Source organism: Myotis daubentonii, chromosome 1, assembly GCF_963259705.1.
Source record: "Myotis daubentonii chromosome 1, mMyoDau2.1, whole genome shotgun sequence".
NCBI lineage: Eukaryota > Metazoa > Chordata > Mammalia > Chiroptera > Vespertilionidae > Myotis > Myotis daubentonii.
The window spans coordinates 97,245,150-97,269,206 of NC_081840.1; the positions used below are offsets into that span (position 1 = coordinate 97,245,150).

The 24,057-nt window shown below is 47.6% G+C and overlaps 1 protein-coding gene across 1 annotated transcript in view; it reads right to left on the reverse strand.

Moving 5' to 3' along the window:
- Nucleotides 1-2,223: 2,223 nt before the first annotated feature.
- LOC132230780 (uncharacterized) overlaps nt 2,224-24,057 on the reverse strand; it is a 54,571-nt gene continuing 32,737 nt past the window's right edge. Inside the window, exon 3 of the mRNA XM_059688812.1 lies at nt 2,224-2,285. Within this exon, the coding sequence (XP_059544795.1) occupies nt 2,258-2,285 (28 nt within the window). The 3' untranslated portion in view covers nt 2,224-2,257. The remainder of the gene's footprint in view (nt 2,286-24,057) is intronic.

A 24,057-nucleotide genomic window follows, 5' to 3' on the forward strand; every position in this document is an offset into this window, starting at 1 on the left:
AGAGGAAATGCTTTTAGGAGGTTCAAACATCTGGACTTTTCAGTATCAAAAGCCAGCCTTGAAAGAGTCACAGCATTAATTTTAGGCCATAAACACTAGATTTGAAAGAATACGATGTGATGGTGAAGGTCAGGTTTCCCAAGCCGAAATTAGATACAGATTCTCTAGGTTGGAGGGGAGGAGAGATGGAATGGGAGCAGGTGTCTTAGATTCTGTGTGGGAGGAGGGCCATATAGTTTAATGTGCTGGACACTGTTAAGTGTGAAAGGGAGTTCTATCACTAATTATGCTGGGAACACAGGCACACACCAGGACCGTCCCAGGCGAACCAGAGGGATGCATGTTCCCCCTACACATGGGTCTCACTTCCCACTTCCCACCCTCACCCAGGACCAGGTGAAGGTGAGGGTTTCTAGAATCCACAGCTATGCCTGGGAACTGAGAGAGAGCTCCTACTCCTCCTTGCTTAGGATAAAGCTCCCAGGGCGCCCCAAGGAGGTGTGGGAGCGCGGCCACAAAGCAGGCTGTGCAGAGCGGTGGACAAGCCTGATGCAGTTGCCCACGCCCAGCTGGCAAGGAGCGCGGCCAAATGTTTCTCTGCCCCCAAGAGGTCAGCGAGAGCTGGGAAACAGCCAGGCCTGGCGAGGCCTTGGGGCAGAGCTGGGCACAGTTCCACAAGGGCCAGATGGGAGGGCGGGCACCCCTGCAGGGGCCCAAGAGAGTAAAGGACAGCGCAGGAGACCCGCACCTCTCCCAGCCCACTCCCACCAGCGCCCCCTGCATTCCCCACAAACCAGCAACCCGCCGCGGGGAGGGGGCCCCATGCTAAGCAAGCATCACAGGGACTAGATGGAGAGCCCTCACTGGACTGCGTTTCAGGTGCCCGGCAGATGGGACTTGACACAGAAATGAAACGGTTATGAATCTGATGACATGTCTGCACATCTGAGTTGGTGGCCTGAGGTTCACACTCACTTTACAATGAAACAGAGAGCCCAAAGTTAGAGCTTCAATTCCCAGAGACAGACTATTTCTTGAAATTTTTAAAATAAAAGCCCCCTCTCTTAAAAATATTGCCTTAGTGTCTAGTCTTCCAGGGCATCCCATCACATATACATGTGAATCTACACAGGAAAAGGTATGGACCTTGGGGGAGGAACTTCGAGAGTACCTGCTAAAATAAAGGACAAAAATGCACTTCGCCTTCAGCCCGGGTTTTATTTCTCAGCCTCTGCCTTCGAGGAGTGATTGCCCATGAACATTAAAAGGGAAGTATGAGCATTTTCAGAGTTACGTTGTTTATGAGAGTGAAAAATGGGAAATACTCTAAATGCCAGTCAATAGGGGAGTGCTTAAATAAAGTTATATCTCCATACTACAACGTACTAAGCAATTTAAGAAAAAGTGTTAGGTTTTATATTGTTCTGAAGTGGGAAATTCCTTAAGACATAAATTTTAAAAAGCAAGTTATGGAACAATATGTACAGTGTGATACCACGGATGTAAACACACATATACACACACCCCACCAATAAATACATGAAAACCTGTATTTAGCTATACACTCATGTGTAAGTGTAAGAAATAAAGATCTGGAAAGATATCCACCAAATTGAAAACAATAGTTATCTCTGAGGCAAGAACCACAATTGGGAAATTGAAGATTAAGGTAGATGTTTTCACTTTATGGGCATTGTTCAAATATTTTACATCAAGAATAATTTTTAACAACCAGGAACAACCAGGAACCAGACAGGAGAAATTAGGATGATCCGAGGGGAGTTTAACTGAGGAAAGCTTATAGAGCTATGGGTAGGGTTCAGGTGAACCACTTAGGACAGTGAGGTACCGCAGTGATGTACCAGGGGAGCTGTTACCACTCCTAGACCCAAAGGGGAAGGGAGAGGGCAGCCACAGGAACCCAGAAGGAGAGCTGTGCAGTGAGGTTTCCTGGAGGAGCCCTGGAACCTGCTGACATGGTCCACAGGGCAGCTCCCGGGCAGAGAGCAGAGGGCAAGGTGGTGGAGGGTGGATTTGGAAGAGCCAAAGGAAGACAACAGGGACATAGCCATCTTCCTTTAAAAACTATGGAAAAAAGGGAAAATATCTAAAATAATATATATCACATGGTTATTCCTAAGAGTTGGGATAATAGAGGTTTCAAATTTCTTCCCTTTGCTTATTTTCTAATTTTTTAAAAAATACTTATTGCAAAAAAAAATACTTATTGCTTTGAGTTTTAAAAGTTATGGCCACTTCAGAAATGGAAAGAAGTCAGGTGATACCTGCAAATATGAGAGACAAGGACTAAGGTGGAGGTTACTGATTAATTGAAGGATGTGGAAAAGGGCACAATTAATAAGTTGAGAGAGGAGATCTTAAATTTGAGGCTCTTATTGGGCCTTAACCACAGATATTTGATAGGGAAAGATTGGTTTTTAAAAGAAATTATGCTGGCATAATTGGCTACCCATTTGGACCCCCCATTGAAATTATATGCACAAATAAGTCTTAGATGTATTAAATATCAAAATATAAGCATTAAAACACTAGGAGAAAATTTAGAAGAATTTCTCTAACATCTGAATGGGAGATGCCAAAAAGAAAAGACCAACATAATTGAATACATAAAAATTAGACACATATAAAGGGAGAAAAACGATTAACAAAGTCTTTTTTTTTTTAAATACATTTTATTGATTTTTTACAGAGAGGAAGGGAGAGAGATAGAGAGTTAGAAACATCGATGAGAGAGAAACATCGATCAGCTGCCTCCTGCACATTTCCTACTGGGGATGTGCCCGCAACCCAGATACATGCCCTTGACCGGAATCGAACCTGGGACCTTTCAGTCCGCAAGCCGACGCTCTATCCACTGAGCCAAACCGGTTTCGGCAACAAAGTCTTAAGACAATATACTCTGCAGTACATTAGATAGAGTGATAGTACTTACACCTAATATACAAAGGGCTAGCCTAACTGATAAAAGAGAGAAACAGCTCATTAAATGCTGAGATGCTTAACAAATGTCACCTCACTCCTTTGTGACCTGAATTCTGAACAAATTGAGATATTTGAAAGACAGTAAGGCAGATGGGAGCCAAAACCACGTTTAGTATTAAATAGAGGCTGGGATGGAAAACACATTCTAGTGTGAGAGAAAATGTCTTCCTAACACTGAGTATGAGAAGTAGACAATGTGTCCCCTGTGAGAGCAGCGCAGCCATAGAGCAGACCCTCCCCACAGGAAAGCGAGAAGATGAGCTGAGCAGGACCCACTAAAGTTTCTCCATTTCACCATCAGACAGGTCACACGGCCTCTGCCAGGGTAGAGCAGGTGAAGGGGAGGAGAGTCCCCATGTGGACTGACCATCAGGAGAGGGAGGGTGTACTTTGGGTAATAACTGACAGGAAAACCAAGCAGAGGATATGAACAAGAAATTGACATCAAATGAGAGGAAGATGACAAGGGAAGGGGAGGAGTTAGAAGGGGAGAAAAGAGGAGAAACCCCTCTCCTGTGAGTGTTTGTGGGTGGAGACCTTGTAGAAGATCCCTTACATGGGACGATGGAAAGCCAGGACAGGGAGGGTGCTCACTTTTTCTTAATAGATTTATGTGCTGTTTCATTTGTTATGTGGAGCATCTGTAATTTCTTAAAAATCCCAATAAGTGAAAAAGCAATAGAGTTTCTTTTCTAGCAAGAAAAGAGGGAGTGTTAATACTACCCAATGCAAATGCCATGCAGAGATTAAGACAGAAGAATTGAACCTTGACTTTTCTATTGGACCATGGAGGTTCTAAGAGACATCAACAGGGCATTGGGGGCATGGCTGTGGCCCCTAATCTGGTTTTGGTGAGATGAGGGAATATAGGTAATGAATGAACATGACACTTTTAGAGAATGGGCTTTGGAGGGGGAAGAAAGATGACATGGTAGCTGGAAAGAAACAAAGGGTTGTGAACAGATTTTGTTTTATAATAGCAGAGATGAGAGCATAGTTATATGCAGCAGAGAAGGCAACATCACCGAGGGCAAGAGAAGATACTCCATGAGCTAAGACAGATGAGACAGGCAGAGGGAAATCTTGACTTCTAAAATAGGTGGGAAGGAAGTAAGGTGAGTGCAGTTGCAGGTAAGAAGGCAAACATGCAGGTAAGAAGGGAAAACAGTTACTGGTCAGACAGATGGCAAGGGCACCTCCAGGTGGGGTGGGGTGGGAAATTTGAGGAGAGAGTTCCATTTTCAGAATAGTAGTCAACAATACAGTTGAAATGGGACACCAGCAATTTGGGAGTACCAGCCATAAGATTAGCACATATTAATCTAAGTTTAGTGGTTTGCATGGCAAGTGTATAAAAAAGTTAAGAGAGCTGTGGGAGTGAGGAATCCTTGGGAAAAAAAACATGGTTCAATTGGAATCTGTTCTGGATGAAAAAAAAAATACGACAATATATAGAGCACCCTATATTACCACAATAACTGCCTATTTATTTTCTGCCACTGGCCCCCATCTATAATAATAAAAGTGTAATATGCTAATTAGACCAAACGTCCTTCCAGACATCCTTCTGGATGAAGCAGGGGCTGCAAGAGCTGGGGCTGTGACGACCTGTGGGCTGCAGCGGTGGGCGGGGCCTCCCTCTGCAAGGGAAGCCAAGTTACGGGTGCCTGGGGGCGGTTGGAGGGGAAGTCCGGGTCCCAGGTGCCAGAGGGAAGCCAGTGCCCACAGCTAGAGGAATGAAGGCCTACTCTTGCACGAATTTCGTGCATCGGGCCTCTAGTTAAGGTATAAAGAATCATCTCCAGCCCTGACTGGTTTGGCTCAGTGGATAGAGTGTCGGCCTGCGGACTGAGGGGTCCCAGGTTCAGTTCCGGTCAAGGGCATGTGCCTTGGTTGCGGGCACATCCCCAGTAGGGGGTGTGCAGGAGGCAGGTGATTGATGTTTCTCTCTCATCGATGTTTCTGACTCTCTATCTCTCTCCCTTTCTCTCTGTAGGAAATCAATAAAATATATATTTAAAAAAAAAAAAAGAATCATCTCCATCCTCTGTCTCTGAGAGTAAGGACTATATAGCATAGGGTAAATATTTGGCAAATAACTGTCCACTGAATAACTAAGGAAAAAAGAAGGATTGAGAGAATATATGACTTAATGAGATCGAGAAGAAAGTATAGTAGGATTCAGAAAATATGGGCATCTCTTCTCTACCCTAGGCGCCAGGCATACCACAGCACACAAGCAGAGGCAGCCCTGACCCGACAGAGCCTGGGGGAGGAAGACCACGAAGGACATGGAGGCTGTGATCAGAATCGAGCCTTGAGACTATGGAATTTAAGATTTGGAGGTGGGGCTGCTTTAAGTGACAACTACATCCAACTATCTTTTGATTAATGGTCAGAATTGCCCAAGCCAGATGGGGAAAGGAAGAAATTTCCAAGCTAAGTTTATGGATGGGGGAAGAGAACAGTGTATCCTTTTGGGGGAATTGTAAATTGGTGCAGCCACTGTGGAAACAATATGGAGGATCCTCAAAAAATTAAAAATGAGCCAGCAATTCCACTTCTGGGTATTTATCCAAAGAAATTCAAAAGACTAGTTCAGAAAGGGATATGTGCCCTATGTTCACTGCAACATTATTTACAACAGCCAAGACATGGAAGCAGCCTAAGGATTAAAAAGTACAAACTAGCCCTGACCGGTTTGTCTCAGTGGATAGAGCACTGGCTCAGTGGATAGAGCATTGGCCTGCGAACTTAAGGGTCCCAGGTTCGATTCCAGTCAAGGGCAGGTACCTTGGTTGTGGGCACATCCCCAGTAGGGAGTGTGCAGAAGGCAGCTAACCGATGTTTCTAACTTTCTATCCCTCTCCTTTCCTCTCTGTAAAAAGTCAATAAAATATATTTTAAAAAAAGAAGTACAAACTGGCAGTTATGTAAACAATCATGGGGCTGTAAATACAGCATAGGAAATATAGTCAATAATATTGGAATAACTATTTTTGGTGTCATATGAATATACTGGGCTTACTGGGTTGATCCCTTCTTAAGGTATATAAATGCCTAATCACTATGTTGTACACCTGAATCTAATGTAATATTGTATGTCAACCATTATTGAAAAATAAATAAATAAAGAGTACAGTGTGCCTGGGGCCAGGGAGGAGTACAGGAGGTGAAGGTGAGGTAAAACAGTTGCAGCACTTAATGGTTAAAAGCATAGCTTTGATTCAAGCCTGGATTCAAAATCTGATCACTCTACCATGAGACTTGAATAAGTTCTTTTTAAAAATATATTTTTATTGATTTCAGAGAGGAAGGAAGAGGTAGAGAGAGAGAGAGAAACATCAATGATGAGAGAGAATCACTGATTGGCTACCTCCTGTATGCCCCCTATTGGGGATTGAGCCCGCAATCCTGGCATGTGTCGTTGACCGGAATCAAACACAGGACCCTTCAATCTGCAGGCCACGCTCTATCCACTGAGCCAAACTGACTAGGGTTGGATAAGTTCTTAACCTCCAAGACAGTTCTCAACTGGAAGAGATTTTGCCTCTCCCTCACCCGCCGCTGGGAATATTGGGCAATGTCTGGAGATATGTTCAGTAGTCTCAACTGAGTGGGGGAAGAGTGGAGTGCTACTGACATCTAGTGGGTTGAGGTCAGGGGATGCTGCTAAACCTGCTACAATGCGCAGGATTGCCCCCTAACAAGGGAGTATCCAGTCCCAAATGTTAGTAGTACCAAGGTTGAGAAACTGCTCCAAGAATTATCTGTAAAATATTTCTAATAATTCCAACCTTTCAGAGGTTTAATGAGGATAAAATGATCTAATGTATACCAAACTCCTGCCATATGATAAGAATGAGAATAAGAACAGTAAGGAGGAATACTAAAATGGAGAGAAAGAAGTTATCGGCAAATTTCCCACTGCAATTTTGAATCAAGCATTTATTTGCAGGCCTGGAAAGCCATTGTTTGTTTTGATTGTTGACCAGGCACTCAATTTGCTGCGGACCTGAAGTAGAATCCTTTAGAAGTAAACTGATATCAGCTAAGATCCTAAAACTATCAGTGTTGGGAGGTTTCGCCCCATGTGAAGAAAAAGGAAACTTGGAAGAGCTGTGGGGAAGCCAAGTGTACCTAACTCCAACAAAATGGTAGAGTTTGTATTTAATGCTTTGGTTGGGAGAAAAGGTGGTGCCTCCAGTTATTTTTTCCTCTGATTTTAATAGTTGCAAAATATTATAAACTCAAATATAAGAGGAAATATATTGAAATCATTTGCTGGTCAAATCAAAGTGTTTCAGTTTTCATTTAAATTTTTACTTATTTTTAAAATTTTCATGTAAGCCAATCTATGTTCATTATCGGGATCAACAAATTGACAAAAAAGCGAAAAATTAAATACAACATGACTATTCAAAAGTAATCTCAAGCTGGCTGATGTTGCTCAGTGGTTAGAATGCCAGTACACTGAAGGGTCTAGGGTTCAATTCCTTGTCAAGGGCATGCACTTGGGTTGTAGGTTTGATCCAGGTCCTGATTGGTATGCATGCAGGAGGCAACCAATCCATGTGTCTCTGTCACTTTGATGTTTCTCTCTCTCCCCTCACTCTCTCTCCTCCTCCCCCATTCCCTTCCACTCTCTCTAAAAAATCAATGAAGCCGAAACCGGCTTGGCTCAGTGGATAGAGCGTCAGCCTGCGGACTGAAAGGTCCCAGGTTCGATTCCGGTCAAAGGCATGTACCTGGGTTGCGGGCACATCCCCAGTGGGAGATGTGCAGGAGGCAGCTGATCGATGTTTCTCTCTCATCGATGTTTCTAACTCTCTATCTCTCTCCCTTCCTCTCTGTAAAAAATCAATAAAATATATTTTAAAAAAAAAATCAATGAAAACAATATCCTTAGGTGAGGATTAACAAAACAAAACAAAGCAAAAAAAAAATAATTGTGATTATTTTAGCACACATTCCTTCAGATTTTTTCCTATGCATATATAGCATTATGTATATATTTTTAAATAAAATTTGAATCATCTCATTCAAAAACTTTGTAACCTTTTTTTTTAATCCTCACCAGAGCACATGCTTAGAGAGAGAGAGAAAAGGAGAGAGAGAGAAACATTGATGTGAGAAAGAAACATTGATCAGTTGCCTTACGAAAGTACCCCAACTGGGCATCAAACCCACGACACAAGTATGTGACCTCACCAAGAATCGAATCGGCAACCTTTTGGTGCACAGGACGATTCTCAACCAACTGAGCCACTCTGGATGGGTAGTTTGTAATCTACTTTTAAATTTAATAATACATCTTAAATAGTTTTCAATATCTTTAAGTATCCTCGGTATTAACTTGTCAAAATAAAAATAACTTTTTTCTTATTACAAGAAGAATAACCACTAACTATAAAAGAAATCCAAGCAATATGGAAGTGTATAAAAAAAGAAAGAAAAAAGCCACCGTGTTTAATTTAGAAAACCATGACTATACTTAGCATAAACAACTAAACAACAGGAAGTTCAGGGGTAGAGTGGGCTCTGCAGTGTCATCAAAGTGCCAGGTTCTTTCTGTCTCTCTCCTCTGCTATTTTTGGTGGCCTCATCTATAAGCTTGTGGTCACAAGATGACTTCCAGTGGCAACCAAGGCAGGACTATATACATCCCCATGCATATTCTTCCTGCCTAATTCCATCAACTTGTGTCACATGCCTTTCATGACTAATAACAGTCGCCAGGCAATCCCACTCACTGATAAACTGGGACTGGTCAGCACACAGAGCCCAGAGGTGAGGTCACCTTGTTCTAAAGTGCTCGGCTATGTGGAGAGATGGGCACCTAAACCCAGTAGGAATTCTGTCAGAAAGAGAGAGGGAGAATGTGCGGTTAGATAAGCAATCGCACTGTTCACTGCAGCACACCTCTCGGGTTATCCAACGTGCCTATCCCCTTTCCATTCTATGGATTTTATACGGTATTCGTAGCTTTATAAAATGCACTTAGTTCCTTCCTAAAGTGAGGCAACGAGGAGTCTTACAATTACTGTGTACATTGCTAAGTCCTGGGTCTCTGGGAGGTCTGTGGTCCTCTCCAATCTATTATTATGATCATGTTTCTTTTTAATTTACTTAAGAGGAAAAGCAATTTCCTGAAATTTTCTTCTGAAGTGAGCTCTTTCTTTTCCCTATGCACTTTGAGCTGCTTTCCTCCTCTTCCTTTTTTTTTTTTTTTTTTTTTTTTTTAGTGTGTTGTAGTGGGGCAGAATTATCGCACAGACCCCAAGCTGGGTTCCTTCTTGCTTAGTCATTTTGAAATAGTGGCAGTTCTACACAGACCTGCTATTCACCGTATATAGTCATGTGGTCTTTTTGAAATCTCCCTGTTTACCTGAGCATAATTTGCATCTTCCCTGTGACATGTGAGTGGGCTGGGGATTTGGATCAGCATTACTTATGTGTTGGTCCCAAAGCTGCCTGAGAAGAGTGGGGAGGGGAGATGTCCTAGGAGCCATCCTAGGGGACTATTTTCATACTCATTTTTATTTTGTTGAAACTCTTGCCTAGAGGCCCAGTCCAATGAATAGAGAGCCAATGCTGTGCCATGGATGGCAAAACTGGAGTTAGAACCCAGCCATGCAATGTGAAGGCCTTGCCTGGGGTGGCCAAGAGCACTGTCCTCCACTCAGCTTGCTCTGTGCACAGCTACCAGCTCCTCAGAGGCCATTGCTGCTGGAAGTTTATTTCTGGACTCTCATGGCCTTCAACTGATCATTGGTTTCACAGTGAGGAAAAGGTGTCCCAGCGCAACACTTCAGGTCTTTTCTTATTCCAGATCCTTTGCCATATTGTAGAACATTTTCACACCTTCTCTTTCCACCAGACGATGTGTTGACCCAGATAAACAGATCCCCACTCCTGAGGGTGTTCATTATCTTCATTTACACTCTTCTTCTGCACCCTCCCATGTTCTCCCAACTTCCAAGTCTCTCACAATGGACTTTCTACTTACTGTCTTTCATTTTCAGCTGTTTTTATTCACATATATCTGAGGTTTGAGGATCGAGTGCTACCAAGGCTTTCATTTGTGAAGATCAATGAGACAGAAGGAACAGCCCTCTGCTTCTTAGCACCCTACTCCTTCCTCCAAATAAGATGCCACACACACACTCTCTCACATATGATGAAACCCTTATTATTATGGTCAGAAGGCAGGAACTAATAATCTTGTGTTTATCAAACCCTGAAGACCACCAGTATGTAAACCCTCAAAAATGCTTGTTAAAATCCAAAGTCCTACACCTTGAGTTTACTAGATTAAAATTTCCAGGGGACAGGCACCAGGAATCTGTATTGCATTGAGCTTTCTAATGATTTGATACTCATTAGGATGTGAAAATTTCTTTGATTTATGAAAATTCGCACATCACAGCTCAATTCTGCATGACACTGCAACTCTCTTCCTATCAGGACATTTTAGTAAAAATCCTTTAATTGTGTTTCTAAATTGATGGTAGCACTGACACAATCTACACAAATCCAAAGAACATAGTGTGGTAGAGGTTACAAGAATCACCATACCTTGTACTCTTCTTCACCACAGGTTTTTACTATTAGTTTAGGGCCATGTGATTGGTTTTGGCCACTGGGTTGTGATTAGGATTTACTTGGGTCTGTCATCCTGTGCCCTTGGAAACATGTACTGAGATGACAGTCTGACAAGATAGGGGAGCAAATGTCAGTTTGAGTTTCTCATGGTCTGTGGAACAAAAACCCCTGCCAACCTTCAATGGATGTGTGACATGAGCTAGAAATAAGTCACTGCCACATAACTTTTATTTCTTGTTCATGCATCAGTAAATCTGTGTCTTATGTTCATTTAAAATTAAGTTATAATAAGATGTCTCCAGTTCTATAGATATGAGCTTTTTAGAATATTGACCTCCTAAAATCAAATACTACCTTTATAACTAATTTTACCATATTTGACTTTGTGCAAATGAAAGAAAAAACTTTCTGTGGTAAAAGAAGGAATTTAGGAAACTTTGTGACTTGGAAAAAGTAAATGAGGTAAAACCTCAAAAATCAGTGATTGACCTAGAGAAAGAACACAGAATTCACTCTGTGACCTGGTTTGATAATCCACCTTTTGCTTATTCATATCCCTTAACCATTAACCCATAACAGGAAACCTTAAATTTCTCTTAAATCCAAAAAGCATATGTGTAATCCTATATAATAAAAGGGTATATGCAAATTGACCCTAATGATGAACAACTGGTAATGACCAGATGCTATGATGGGCACTGACCACCAGAGGGCAGATGCTCAATGCAGGAGCTGCCCCCTGCTGGTCAGTGAGCTTTCACAGGGGGAGCACTGCTCAGCCAGAAGCCAGCTCATGGCTAGCCATCACAGTGGTGGTGGCAGGAGCCTCCCCCACCTCCGCAGCAGTGATAAAGATGTCTGACTAATGACTTAGGCCCACTCCCCAGGCGAAGCAGGCCTAAGCCGTTAGTTGAACATCCCCCGAGGGCTCCTGGGCTGGGGATGTCTGACTGCCAGCTTAGCCCCGATCCCCTGGAGAGCAGGCCTAAGCCAGCAGGTGGACATCCCCCGAGGGCTCCCAGGCAGCCAGAGGGATGTCTGACTGCCAGCTTAGCCCCAATCCCCTGGAGAGCGGGCCTAAGCCAGCAGGTGGACATCCCCTGAGGGTTCCCAGGCAGCCAGAGGGATGTCTGACTTCTAGCTTAGGCTCGATCCCCCAGGGAGCAGGCCTAAGACATCAGACACCCCCCTAGGGCTCCTGGACTACGAGAGGGCACAGACCGGGCTGAGGGACACCCCACAAAGGCACAATTTTCGTGTACTGGGCCTCTAGTTACTATATAACTATATATACTACAATATGTATTATAGCTAATATAATCTATATATAAAAGTCTAAGTGACTGTTCAACTGTTCGACCGTTCGACCAGTAGCTATGACATACACTGACCACCAGGGGCAGGCGCTCAATGCACAGGCATGGAAACATGGAACAGACTGATTGAATCTCAGAGGGATGGAAGGATGGGGGAGGGCAGGAAGAGATTAACCAAAGATCTTATATGCATAATAGAGGCCATCCCCTGATCGCCAACCTGGTTGCCTGCTGCTAAGGGAGGTGGCAGCAGTGGCAGGGTGATGGGGGTGGCACCATCCCCTGATCCGCCCACCCAGTCGCCTCCTGCAGAGGGAGGCCAGACTGCAGCTTAAGCTGTCAGTAGGACATCCCCTGAGGGCTCCCAGGCTGTGAGAGGGCACAGGAAGGGTTGTGGGACCCCCAAGTGCACGAATTTTCATGCACCGGGCCTCTAGTATAATATAATCAACACTAATAAAAGAGAAAAATGGTAATTGGCGTACGAGCTACCCTTTTCATTGGCTAATCAGGGCTATATGCAAATTAACTGCCAACTGAGATGGCAGTTAACTGCCAACAAGATGGCAGTTAATTTGCATATGTAGGCACAATGCAGGGAGGCCAAAGGGAAAGCAGGAAGAAGCCCCCTGCCACTGACAGTGATCGGAAACCCAGGGGGGAGCTAAGAGCTGGGGGGCAGGGCAAAGGCGGCCCTGGGGCCGCCTTTGCCCTGCCCCCCAGCCATGATCGGAGAATCAGGTGCCTTTTCCGCCCTGGCCAGTGATAGCAGGAAGTAGGGGTGGAGCCAGTGATGGGAGCTGGGCACGGTCGAAGCTGGCAGTCCCAGGAGCTAGGGGTCCCTTGCCTGGGCCTAAAGCGAAGCCCACGATCGTGGGGCCGCTGCAGCTGCGGGTCCCTGCTGCCCGGGCCGAACGCCTAGGCCAGAGGCATCAGGCCTGGGCAAGGGGCCGATCCTGCGATTGGAGGGTGATGGGGGTCAAAGCCTGAGGGCTCCCAGTATGTGAGAGGGGGCAGGCTGGGCTGAGGGACACTCCCCCCCACACACACACCCAGTGCACGGGGATCAGCGGAGCCGCGAGGCCTCCCGGCACTGGCATCAGTGTGACAGGGGGCAGTGCCCAAACCCCCTGAACCCCCTGATCGTCCTGCGGCTCTGGGTGCGACAGGGGGCGGGGCCACAACCTCCCTATCCGCCCTGCTCTGTTCGGGACAGGGGAAGGCGCCCCAACCCCCTGATCAGCCCTGCTCTGTGCCTGATAGGGGGGAGCTCCCCAACCCCCTGATCGCTCTGCGGCTCTGTGTGTGACAGGGTGTGGTGCCCCAACCCCCCCCCCCCAACGGGTCCTGCTCTGTGTGTGACGGGGTGGAGCCATAACCTCCCCTTCGGCCCTGCCCTGAGTGTGAGAGTGGCGGCGCCCCAACCCCTCTGATGGGCTCTGCTCTGTGAGTGACAGGGGCCAGCGCCCCAACCCCGATTGGCCCTGCTCTGTGCGTGACAGGGGGTTGCGCCGCAACCTCCCCATCGACCCTGCCTTGAGTGTGACAGGGGGCGGTGCCCCAACCCTCCAATCGGCCCTACCCTGAGCGTGACTGAGGGTGGCATCGCAACCTCCTGATCCTCCCTGCTCTGTGCATGACATGGGGCGGTGCCCCAACTCCCCAAATGGCCCTGCTCTGAGCCCGACCAGGGGCTGCACCTAGGGATTGGACCTGCCCTCTGCCACCCGGCAGCAGGTCTAAGCCAGCAGGTCGTTATCTCCCGAGGGGTCCCAGACTGGGAGAGGGCACAGGCCGGGCTGAGGGACGCCCCCCTCCCTCCCCGAGTGCACAAATTTTTGTGCACTGGGCCTCTAGTCCTATATAATAAAAGCCTAGGTGGCGTCACGCCCTCATGTCACACCCTTGCGCAACATCATCACAAGATGGCCGCCACAAGATGGCTACATACACAGCGGAGGTGGGGCCTGGTGGCTGCTCCAGGTGACGCCTGGGGATCCCATGGCTTGCATGGTGCAGAGGAAGCTGGTCCCAGCATCTCTGCCACCTTGCGTGGAGAAGGCGGGTCGTGGCAAGGGAGGGCAGTTGTGGGTGATCAGGCAGCAGGGAGGGCAGTTGGGGGCAATCAGGCCAGCAGGGGAGCAGTTAGGCGTCAATCAGGCCGGCAGGGGAGTGGTTAGGTGGCGATCAGGCTGGCAGGCAGAAGTGGTTAGGGACAATCAGACAGGCAGGCATACGAGCAGTTAGGAGCCAGTGGTCCCGAATTGTGAGAGGGATGTTGGACAGCCCCTGAGGGGTCCCAGATTAGAGAGGATGCAGGGCAGGTTGAGGGAGAGCCCCCCTGCATGAATTTCGTGCACTGGGCCTCTAGTATAACATAACATAACATAACATAACATAACATAACATAACATAACATAACATAACATAACAAACATAACATAACATAAGATAACATAACATAACACAACATAACTAGAGGCCCAATGCACAAAAATTCATGCAAGAGTAGGCCTTCCGCCCTAACCGGTTTGACTCAGTGGCTAGAGCGTCAGCTTGCGGTCTTAAGGGTCCAGGTTCGATTCCGGCCAAGGGCATGTACCTTGGTTGTGGGCACATACCCAGTAGGGAGTGTGCAGGAGGCAGCTGATCGATGTTTCTCTCTCATCGATGTTTCTAACTCTATCCCTCTCCCTTCCTCTCTGTAAAAAATCAATAAAATATATTAAAAAAAAAAAAAAAGAGTAGGCCTTCCCTCCCTTGGCTGCTGGCACCAGCTTCCCTCTGGCACCCGAGACCCAGGCTTCCCTCCTCCAGCCAATGGCAGGCACCTGAGACGCAGCTGGCTTCCCTCCGGCCCCAGCTTCATCAGGAAGCCCATCCAGAATGATGTCTGGTCTAATTAGCATATTACCCTTATAATAATAATATAGATATAATATAATATAATCCTATATAATAAAAGCCTAATATGCTAAGCATCCAGTCATCCGGTCGTCCGTTTAGCCAAAGCGTAATATGCTAATGATATGCTAAGGCCATGCAACCGCTCGCTATGACATGCACTGACCACCAGAGGGCAGACAGTTGACCAGTCAACCAGTCGCTATGATGTGCACTGACCACCAGGGGGCAGACGCTCTGACTGGTAGGTTAGCTTGTTGCTGGGGTCTGGCAAATTGGGACTGAGTGAGATTGGCTGGACATGCCCTGGAGCCCTCCCACAGTCCCTCCCCAGCTGGCAAACCTCTGGTGTCCCTCCCCAGCCCCAATCATGCACCGGTGGGGTCCTTTGGCCTGGCCTGTGCCCATTCACAATCCAGGACCTCTTGGGGGATGTCAGAGAGCCAGTTTCGGCTCAATCCCGCAGGCCAGGCTGAGGGACCCCACTGGTCCTCAAATTCGTGTACTGGGCCTCTAGTAGAATAGAATAGAATAGAATAGAATGGAATGGAATGGAATGGAATGGAATGGAATGGAATGGAATGGGACGGGACGGGAGGGGAGGGGAGGGGAGGGGAGGGGAGGGGAGGGGAGGGGAGGGAAGGGGATGGGATTGAATAGAATAGAATAGAAAAGAAACATGCAAATTGACCGTACCTCTGCTACACCCACAAGCCACACCCACCAGCCAGCCCACCAGCCACTCAGGAGCAAATATGCAAATTAACCCAACTAAGATGGTGGCAGCCATGGACCTGGAGTGAGCAGGAGCTTGGGTTGCCCCTGGCAATGGAGGAAGCCAAGCTTCCCACCTGCCCTGCCAGCCGTGAGCTCCGCTCAAGGCTACAAAGTTTCAATTATAGAAGATAAATAAATCCCAGATACCTGCTTCCAGCCCGTGGCTGTGGCCAGCCTGAAAATGGCCATCAGCCCCTCACCCAGGCTAGCCAAGCAACCCAGTGGGGACACCCACCCTGAAGGGGCTGTGGCCAGCCTGAAAACAGCCCTCAGCCCCTTACCCAGGCTGGCCAAACCCCATGGGGTGAGGGTCCCCACTGGGGGGCTTGGCCAGCCTGCAAACAGCCATCAGCCACTCACCCAGGTTGGCCACACACCCCAGTGGGGACCTCCACCCTGAAGGGGGTGTGGCCAGCCTGAAAACAGCCCTCAGCCTCTCACCCAGGCTGGCCAGGCACCCCAGCGGGACCCCACCCTGATCCAGGACACCCTTCAGAGAAAACCAGCATGCCCTGACCCGTGCACCAGGCCTCTATCCTATATAATAACAGGGTAATATGCAAATTGACCCTAACAGCAGAACGACAGGGAATGACTGGTCACTATGACACACACTGATCACCAGGGGGCAGATGCTCAATGCAGGAGCTGCCCCCTGGTGGTCAGTGCACTCCCACAGGGGGAGCTCTGCTCAGCCACAAGCCAGGCCGACGGCTGCCAGAACAGCGGTGATGGCGAGAGCCTCTCCCGCCTCCTCAGCAGCGCTAAGGATATCCAACTGCAGCTTAGGCCTGCTCCCCACTGGCAAGTGGACATCCCCTGAGGGCTCCTGGGCTGCCAGAGGGATGTGTGACTGCCAGCTTAGGCCTGATTTCCGGGGGAGTGGGCCTAAGCCAGCAGGTGGACATCCCCCGAGGTGTCCCAGACTGCGAGAGGGCACAGGCCATGCTGAGGGACCCTCCTGAGTGCACAAATTTTTGTGCACCAGTCCTCTAGTATAATATAATATAATATAATATAATATAATATAATATAATATAATATACACTAATAAAAGATGAACATGCAAATTGACCGTACCTTTGCTACGCCTTAAGCCACACCCACCAGCCAATCAGAGCAACTATATGCAAATTAACCCAAACAAGATGGCGGCCAGCAGCCACGGAGCTGGAGCAAGCAGGAGGCTTGGTTGCCCCAATGATGGAGGAAGCCAAGCTTTCCACGGCAGGCTCTGAGCTCCACTCAAAGAAACAAAGTTTCAATTATAGAAGGTAAATAAACCCCAGATACTTGCTTTCAGCCGGCCATGGCCACGGAGCTGGAGTGAGCAGGAGGCTTCCCTCCCGCCCGCCCTGGCCAGCTCTGAGCTCCACTCAAAGCAACAAAGTTTCAATTATAGAAGGTAAATAAACCCCAGAATTAAAAAAGAAAGAAAAAAAGGAGAGGCTGGGAGCTTCCATCACCGGGGGGCTTGGCCAGACTGAAAACGGCCCTCAGCCCCTCATCCAGACTGGCCAGGCACCCCAGTGGGGACCCCCAACCTGAAGGGGGTATGACCAGCCTGCAAACACCCATTAGCCCCTCACCCAGGCTGGCCAGGCACCCCAGCGGGACCCCCACCCTGATCCAGGACACCCTTCAGGGCAAACCAGCTGGCCCCGACCCGTGCACCAGGCCTCTATCCTATATAGTAAAAGGGTAATATGCAAACTGACCCTAACAGCAGAACGACTGGGAATGACTGGTCACTATGACACACACTGACCACCAGGGGTCAGACGCTCAATTCAGGAGCTGCCCCCTGGTGGTCAGTGAGGTCCCACAGGGGGACCTCTGCTGAGCCACAAGCTAGGCTGACAGCTGCCAGTACAGCAGTGGTGATGGGAGCCTTCCCACCTCCTCAACAGCGCTAAGTATGTCTGACTGCAGCTTAGGCCTGCTCCCAGCTGGAAGTGGACCTCCCTCGAGGGCTGCCGGGCTGCCAGAGGGATGTCTGACTGCCAGCTTGGGCCTGATCCCCCAAGGAGAGGGCCTAAGCCAGCAGGTGGACATCCTCTGATTGGTTCCCAGACTGCAAGAGGGCATAGGCCAGGCTGAGGGACCGCCCCCAAGTGCACAAATTTTTGTGCACCGGACCTCTAGTATAATATAATATAATATAATATAATATAATATAATATAATCCTATCTAATAAAAGAGAAACATGGTAATTGGCGTACGACCGATACCCTTTTCATTGGCTAATCAGCGAGTTATGCAAATTAACTGCCAGCCAAGATGGCGGCCGGCAGCCAGGCAGCTTGAAACTAACATGAGGCTTGGTTGCCTCAGTGACGGAGGAAACCAACGTTCCCCGCCTGCCGCTGCCTCTGAGCTGGCAGTTTAAGAAACTCTGTAACAAATACGCCCAACTTCAGCCAGCAGATTCGCAACATTGTAAGCAAAGGCCAGAAACCTACTTTCAGCCGGAGGCCTAAGAGCTGGAGCCAAGCCTCAAGCTAAAGCTGGCCCAGAATTAAAAAAAAAAAGGAAAAAAGGAGCGGTTGGGAGTTCAGTCACCCCCAGCCTGAAAACAGCCCTCAGCCCCTCACCCAGACTGGCCAGGTACCCCAGTGGGGACCCCCACCCTGATCCAGAACACCCTTCAGGGCAAACCAGCCGGCCCCACCCATGCACCAGGCCTCTACCCTATATAGTAAAAGGGTAATATGCCTCCCAGCACTGGGATCAGCGGAGCCGTGAGGCCTCCCGGCACTGGAATCAGCATGACAGGGGGCAGCACCCAAACCCCCTGATCGCCCTGCGGCTCTGTGTGTGACAGGGGGCGGGGCCACAACCTCCCTATCCACCCTGCTCTGTGCCTGATAGGGGGGAGCTCCCCCCCCCCACGGGCCCTGCTCTGTGTGTGACGGGGTAGAGCCATAACCTCCCCATCAGCCCTGCCCTGAGTGTGAGAGTGGCGGCGCCCCAACCCCCTGATCCGCCCTGCTCTGTGGGTGATAGAGGGCAGCACCCCAACCCCCTGATGGGCCCTGCTCTGTGCGTGACAGGGTACAGAGCCCCAACCCCCCTGATGGGCCCTGCTCTGTGTGTGACAGGGGGTTGCTCCACAACCTCCCCATCGACCCTGCCTTGAGTGTGACAGGGGGCGGCGCCCCAACTCCCCAATCGGCCCTGCTCTGAGCCCGACCAGGGGCTGCACCTAGGGATTGGGCCTGCCCTCTGCCACCCGGGAGCAGGCCTAAGCCAGCAGGTCGTTATCTCCCGAGGGGTCCCAGACTGCTAGAGGGCACAGGCCAGGCTGAGGGGCCCCCCCTCCCCCCCCCCGAGTGCACAAATTTTTGTGCACCGGGCCTCTAGTATAATATAATATAATATAACATAACATAACATAACATAACATAACATAACATAATATAATATATAATATATATATAATATAATATAGACTTAGCTTGCTACATCATTTATTGTTGAGTCAGAATTCATTTTTAATTTCTGATTATCTTAACTCTGGCTGTGGCTCAGTTCAACCATATCTGCTGATATATTAACTCAAGGCCACTCTTAAAAATGATGCCAACACTTCTACTTTCCAAGGGTAGAGGTGTCCTTCCTAACCTCCTAGCCCTATCCCCATGTCTCTAGGACAGAGGAAAGAAAGACCTTGTTTTTTTCACCTCTTGCTATTAGTTATTTGAATCTCAACGACAGCATTTGTTCCTCTGCAGCTAACAAAAGTATAGGCAAAGAAAAGTAGGGAGAAAGGTGGCAATAATTCTTTAATCCACTCTGCTCCTTTTCTTCCTTTTTTTCTGTTGCTTTTTTTCCCTATTTGTCTTCCTTCTTTTCTGTTAACATAATCTCTGGTTTCTACTTTTGTCTTCACCTTACATGTCTAATTATTTAGCATGTAAATTATTTAAATGTTTTTTGTGTCATAGGCATCTTTCAGAATCTGATGCAATCTATGACTCTCTCCTGGGAAAATTGCACATATATTATATTTAGAACCTCAAATTAAGTAAATCCTATAAGATCCAGACATTCTGTCCTCAGCTAAAAATCTCTAGTCTCTCCAAAAGTATTTTTCTGAAATCCATTTGTATCATAAGAATATGGCCCTGGCATTTTCTTGAAGTATTTCAATTCCACTTTTTCAGTAACAGGTTCTTGGTTTAGTCAGAAAGCTTTTCCAAGAATCTTAGTGGTGTAGTGGAAAGAGCATAATTTTAGAATAACCTGTGCCTGGATTAAATAGTGGCTTCATGCTTATTAGCTACCAGAGGCCTGGTGCACGAAATTCATGCACTGGGGTGGGGGAGTGTCCCTCACCCCAACCTGCACCCTCTCCAATCTGGGACCCCTCAGGGGATGTCTGACTGTTTCTCTCACAATCTGGGATGGCAAGCTCCCAACTGCTCACCTGCCTGCCTGCCTGATTGCCCCTAACTGCTTCTGCCTGCCAGCCTGATCACCCCCTAACCACTCCCCTGCCAGCCTGATCGATGCCTAACTGCTCCCCTGCCAGCCCGATCATCCCCAACTGCCCTCCCCTGCATATTAGATAGGGTTTTTTCTTTAACATATTGGACAGCCCTAACCAGTTTGGCTCAGTGGATGGAGCATCGGCCTGCGGACTCAAGGGCTCCAGGTTCGATTCGGGTCAAGGGCATGTACCTTGGTTGTGGGCACATACCCAGTGGAGAGTGTGCAGGAGGCAGCTGATCGATGTTTCTCTCTCATTGATGTTTCTAACTCTCTATCCCTCTCCCTTCCTCTCTGTAAAAAATCAATAAAATATATTTTTAAGAAAAACCGAGAGACAGAATTCAGAAGACAGAACTAAGAAGACAGAACTTCAGACAGAATCAAGAACACAGGGCTTGGGAGGAGAACCAAGGTGGCGGCATAGGTTAACGCCAGAGTTTGCTGCTTTGAACAACTACTTCAAAAGTGAAACCAAAAAACAGAAGGGACATCACCCAGAACCACAGGAACGCTGGCTGAGTGGAAGTCCTACAACTAGGAGGAAAGAGAAAAGCACACGGACACTCAGAGGAGGCGCAGTGGTGAAGTCAAATTCTGAGGTGCGGAGTGCGCGGAGCGGGCTGGCGGCGCAGGGCGCGGTTGTTGTTTTCAATCGGGAGGGAGTCGCAGACTCTGAGCACCAGATCCGGGCAAGTCTTTGGGGACCCAGACTCAAACGGGAGAAGCGGGACTGTCTGGCTTCGGTCAGAGCGAGTGCAGCTTTCTCTCCGAGCTTTGCAGCGGGTGCTGGGACTCAGAGAGGCAGAGCCCCTGGGGACAGGACTGAGAGCCGCCATAACTGCTCTCTCCGGCCCACCCTGTTGATCCTGTGCGACCCGCCCCGCCCAAGCCCTGCACAGAGGCTTTTGCTGGATAGCCTCAGGCAAAGGCTAGATTAGCACCTCCCTAGAGGACAGAAGTTCTCTCACTGCTGACACAGCTGCTTCTCATAGCCACTTGGCCTGGAGGTCAAACCCTCCCTGGAATTAGCTACAACAATCAAGATTTAACTATAAGACTGCGAACAAAGACCACTAGGGGGTGCACCAAGGAAGCACAACAAAATGCGAAGACAAAGAAACAGGACAAAATTGTCAATGGAAGATATAGAGTTCAGAACCACACTTTTAAGGTCTCTCAAGAACTGTTTAGAAGCTGCCAATAAACTTAATGAGATCTACACGAAAACTAATAAGACCCTCGATCTTATATTGGGGAACCAACTAGAAATTAAGCATACACAGACTGAAATAACAAATATTATACAGACGCCCGACAGCAGACCAGAGGAGCGCAAGAATCAAGTCAATGATTTGAAATGCGAGGAAGCAAAAAACATCCAACCGGAAAAGCAAAATGAAAAAAGAATCCAAAAATGCAAGGATAGTGTAAGGAGCCTCTGGGACAGCTTCAAGCGTACCAACATCAGAATTATAGGGGTGCCAGAAGATGAGAGAGAGCAAGATATTGAAAACCTATTTGAAGAAATAATGACAGAAAACTTCCCCCACCTGGTGAAAGAAATGGACTTACAGGTCCAAGAAGCGCGGAGAACCCCAAACAAAAGGAATCCAAAGAGGACCACACCAAGACACATCATAATTAAAATGCCAAGAGCAAAAGATAAAGAGAGAATCTTAAAAACAGCAAGAGAAAGAAACTCAGTTACCTACAAGGGAATACCCATACGACTGTCAGCTGATTTCTCAACAGAAACTTTGCAGGCCAGAAGGGAGTGGCAAGAAATATTCAAAGTGATGAATACCAAGAACCTACAACCAAGATTACTTTATCCAGCAAAGCTATCATTCAGAATTGAAGGTCAGATAAAGAGCTTCACAGATAAGGAAAAGCTAAAGGAGTTCATCACCACCAAACCAGGATTATATGAAATGCTGAAAGGTATCCTTTAAGAAGAGGAAGAGGAAGAAAAAGGTAAAGATACAAATTATGAACCACAAATATGCATCTATCAACAAGTGAATCTAAGAATCAAGTGAATAAATAATCTGCTGAACAGAATGAACTGGTGATTATAATAGAATCAGGGACATAGAAAGGGAATGGACTGACTATTCTTGGGGGGGAAAGGGGTGTGGGAGATGTGGGAAGAGACTGGACAAAAATCGTGCACCTATGGATGAGGACAGTGGGTGGGGAGTGAGGGCGGAGGGTGGGGCGGGAACTGGGAGGAGGGGAGTTATGGGGGGGGGGGGAAAGAGGAACAAATGTAATAATCTGAACAATAAAGATTTAATTAAAAAAAAAAAAGAGAGAAAGAAAAACCATATTGGACAGTGTACCTGCCATAGTCTCGACAAACCTGTAAAAATGTAAACCCAAACCAAAAGTGTCATAAACTCCTTAAACAGAAATTTCATGAGACCTTGGAAAGGTGATACCATGCGGTTGTTTCTTTTTTCCTTCTCTTTCTTTTTCTTGATGTTTCATCTTTTGTCCTCTTTCTTTTCTCCTTTTATTCCTTTTCTGTCCTCTCTTTCTCTGAACTTTCCCATTGGTAGAATCGTCAGTACTTGAATCTGTCTCGCTTCCAGAAGACGAAGAAGGGGGAAACACACGGTCATCTGAAGAAAAAGATGATCTATGTAGGGATCGGTGGTGTTTCTGGTTTTGCTCTTTTCCCGGTTTGTTTGTCATTTCTGCCGGCCCGGCATCTTCAGGACTTGTGCATGGGCACTTCTTATTCATGTCTACAAAACCTGCCTGCCTTGGTGAAAACTGTAGGGGAAAGGCCTTCCTGGGTGGGCTCAAGCCCGCTGGAGGTGCTGAGGAACCAAGGTAGGGAGCGCCCACCACCTCTGCTGCAGAGCCCAACCTCTGGACCACGAGGTACTCTCCAGTAACGTAACTGCAATGTAGCAGTTTGCCTTCAGAGATTAGTTGTAATTACTTCTGATGTGAAACCCTACCTGAGACATTTGCTTTGCGGTTTGTAAAGATTTGAAACAAAACCCATTTACCTCCCTAACCCAGTCAGAAGTTTCTACCCAATGGGAGAGGTTTGCTGGGCAGCACCGTCCAGATACCCTGCATCCCCCACCCCCAATACTCAGCTGGGGGCAAGGGAAGTTCCGAGGCGGACTCCCTGAGGTCGCCAGTGGGGCAGGATCACTCGCCCGGGTCTTGGGCACTTCTGAGGCTATAGGTGTGTGTGTGTGTGGGGGGGGGATCACTCCATGGGGGAGTAGGCGCTTCTGAGGCTGCACAATGTTCCAAGGCTGAGACCCCAAGGCTGCGGCTGGGAGGGGATTGATCCGTGGGGGCTCGGGTGCTTCCGAGGCTGAGACCCTGAGGCTGCAGGTGTGTGGGGGGGCTCACTCTGTGGGGAGTGAATTTGCTTTGTTTTTTTATAAAGGGTCAGGAGGGCCTCTGGGCAGCATTCCACCAGGCCGCTCACACTGCCGGCTCTCAGCGGCCGCCTTCCCCAGGACTGGGGAACTCCGGCAAGGCTGAGAGGACTGGGCGCCGCCATCTTGTGGCACAGTGACAGTTAATTTGCATATTACTCTTTTATTAGATAGGAGGATGTGACGATGGAAACATATAGAGTCCCTTGAGGGTCCCTCGTCTCATCTTTCCATTGCTTCTCTTTGTCAGAAAAGGTACAGTATGAAGTAAGGATTTTAAAAGTACTTCTAGCTTGTGGATATACCTAACACTCTCTTTAGTGGGCTCTTAGCACTCATTGTCACGAGCATGAAAATTAGTGTAAACCCCTAGACAACAACACCAACAAATAGGTCCTCTCATAAGCAATACAGAAATTCAAATCACACACATTACAATTTAGAATTAAGAGATTAATCTGATGCCTCCAAAGGATTTGTTCTTTTCCTCTTTTCCTTGACAGACCCCTTTGCATAACTTACTGATTTTCTTTAATTTATTTATTCTTCA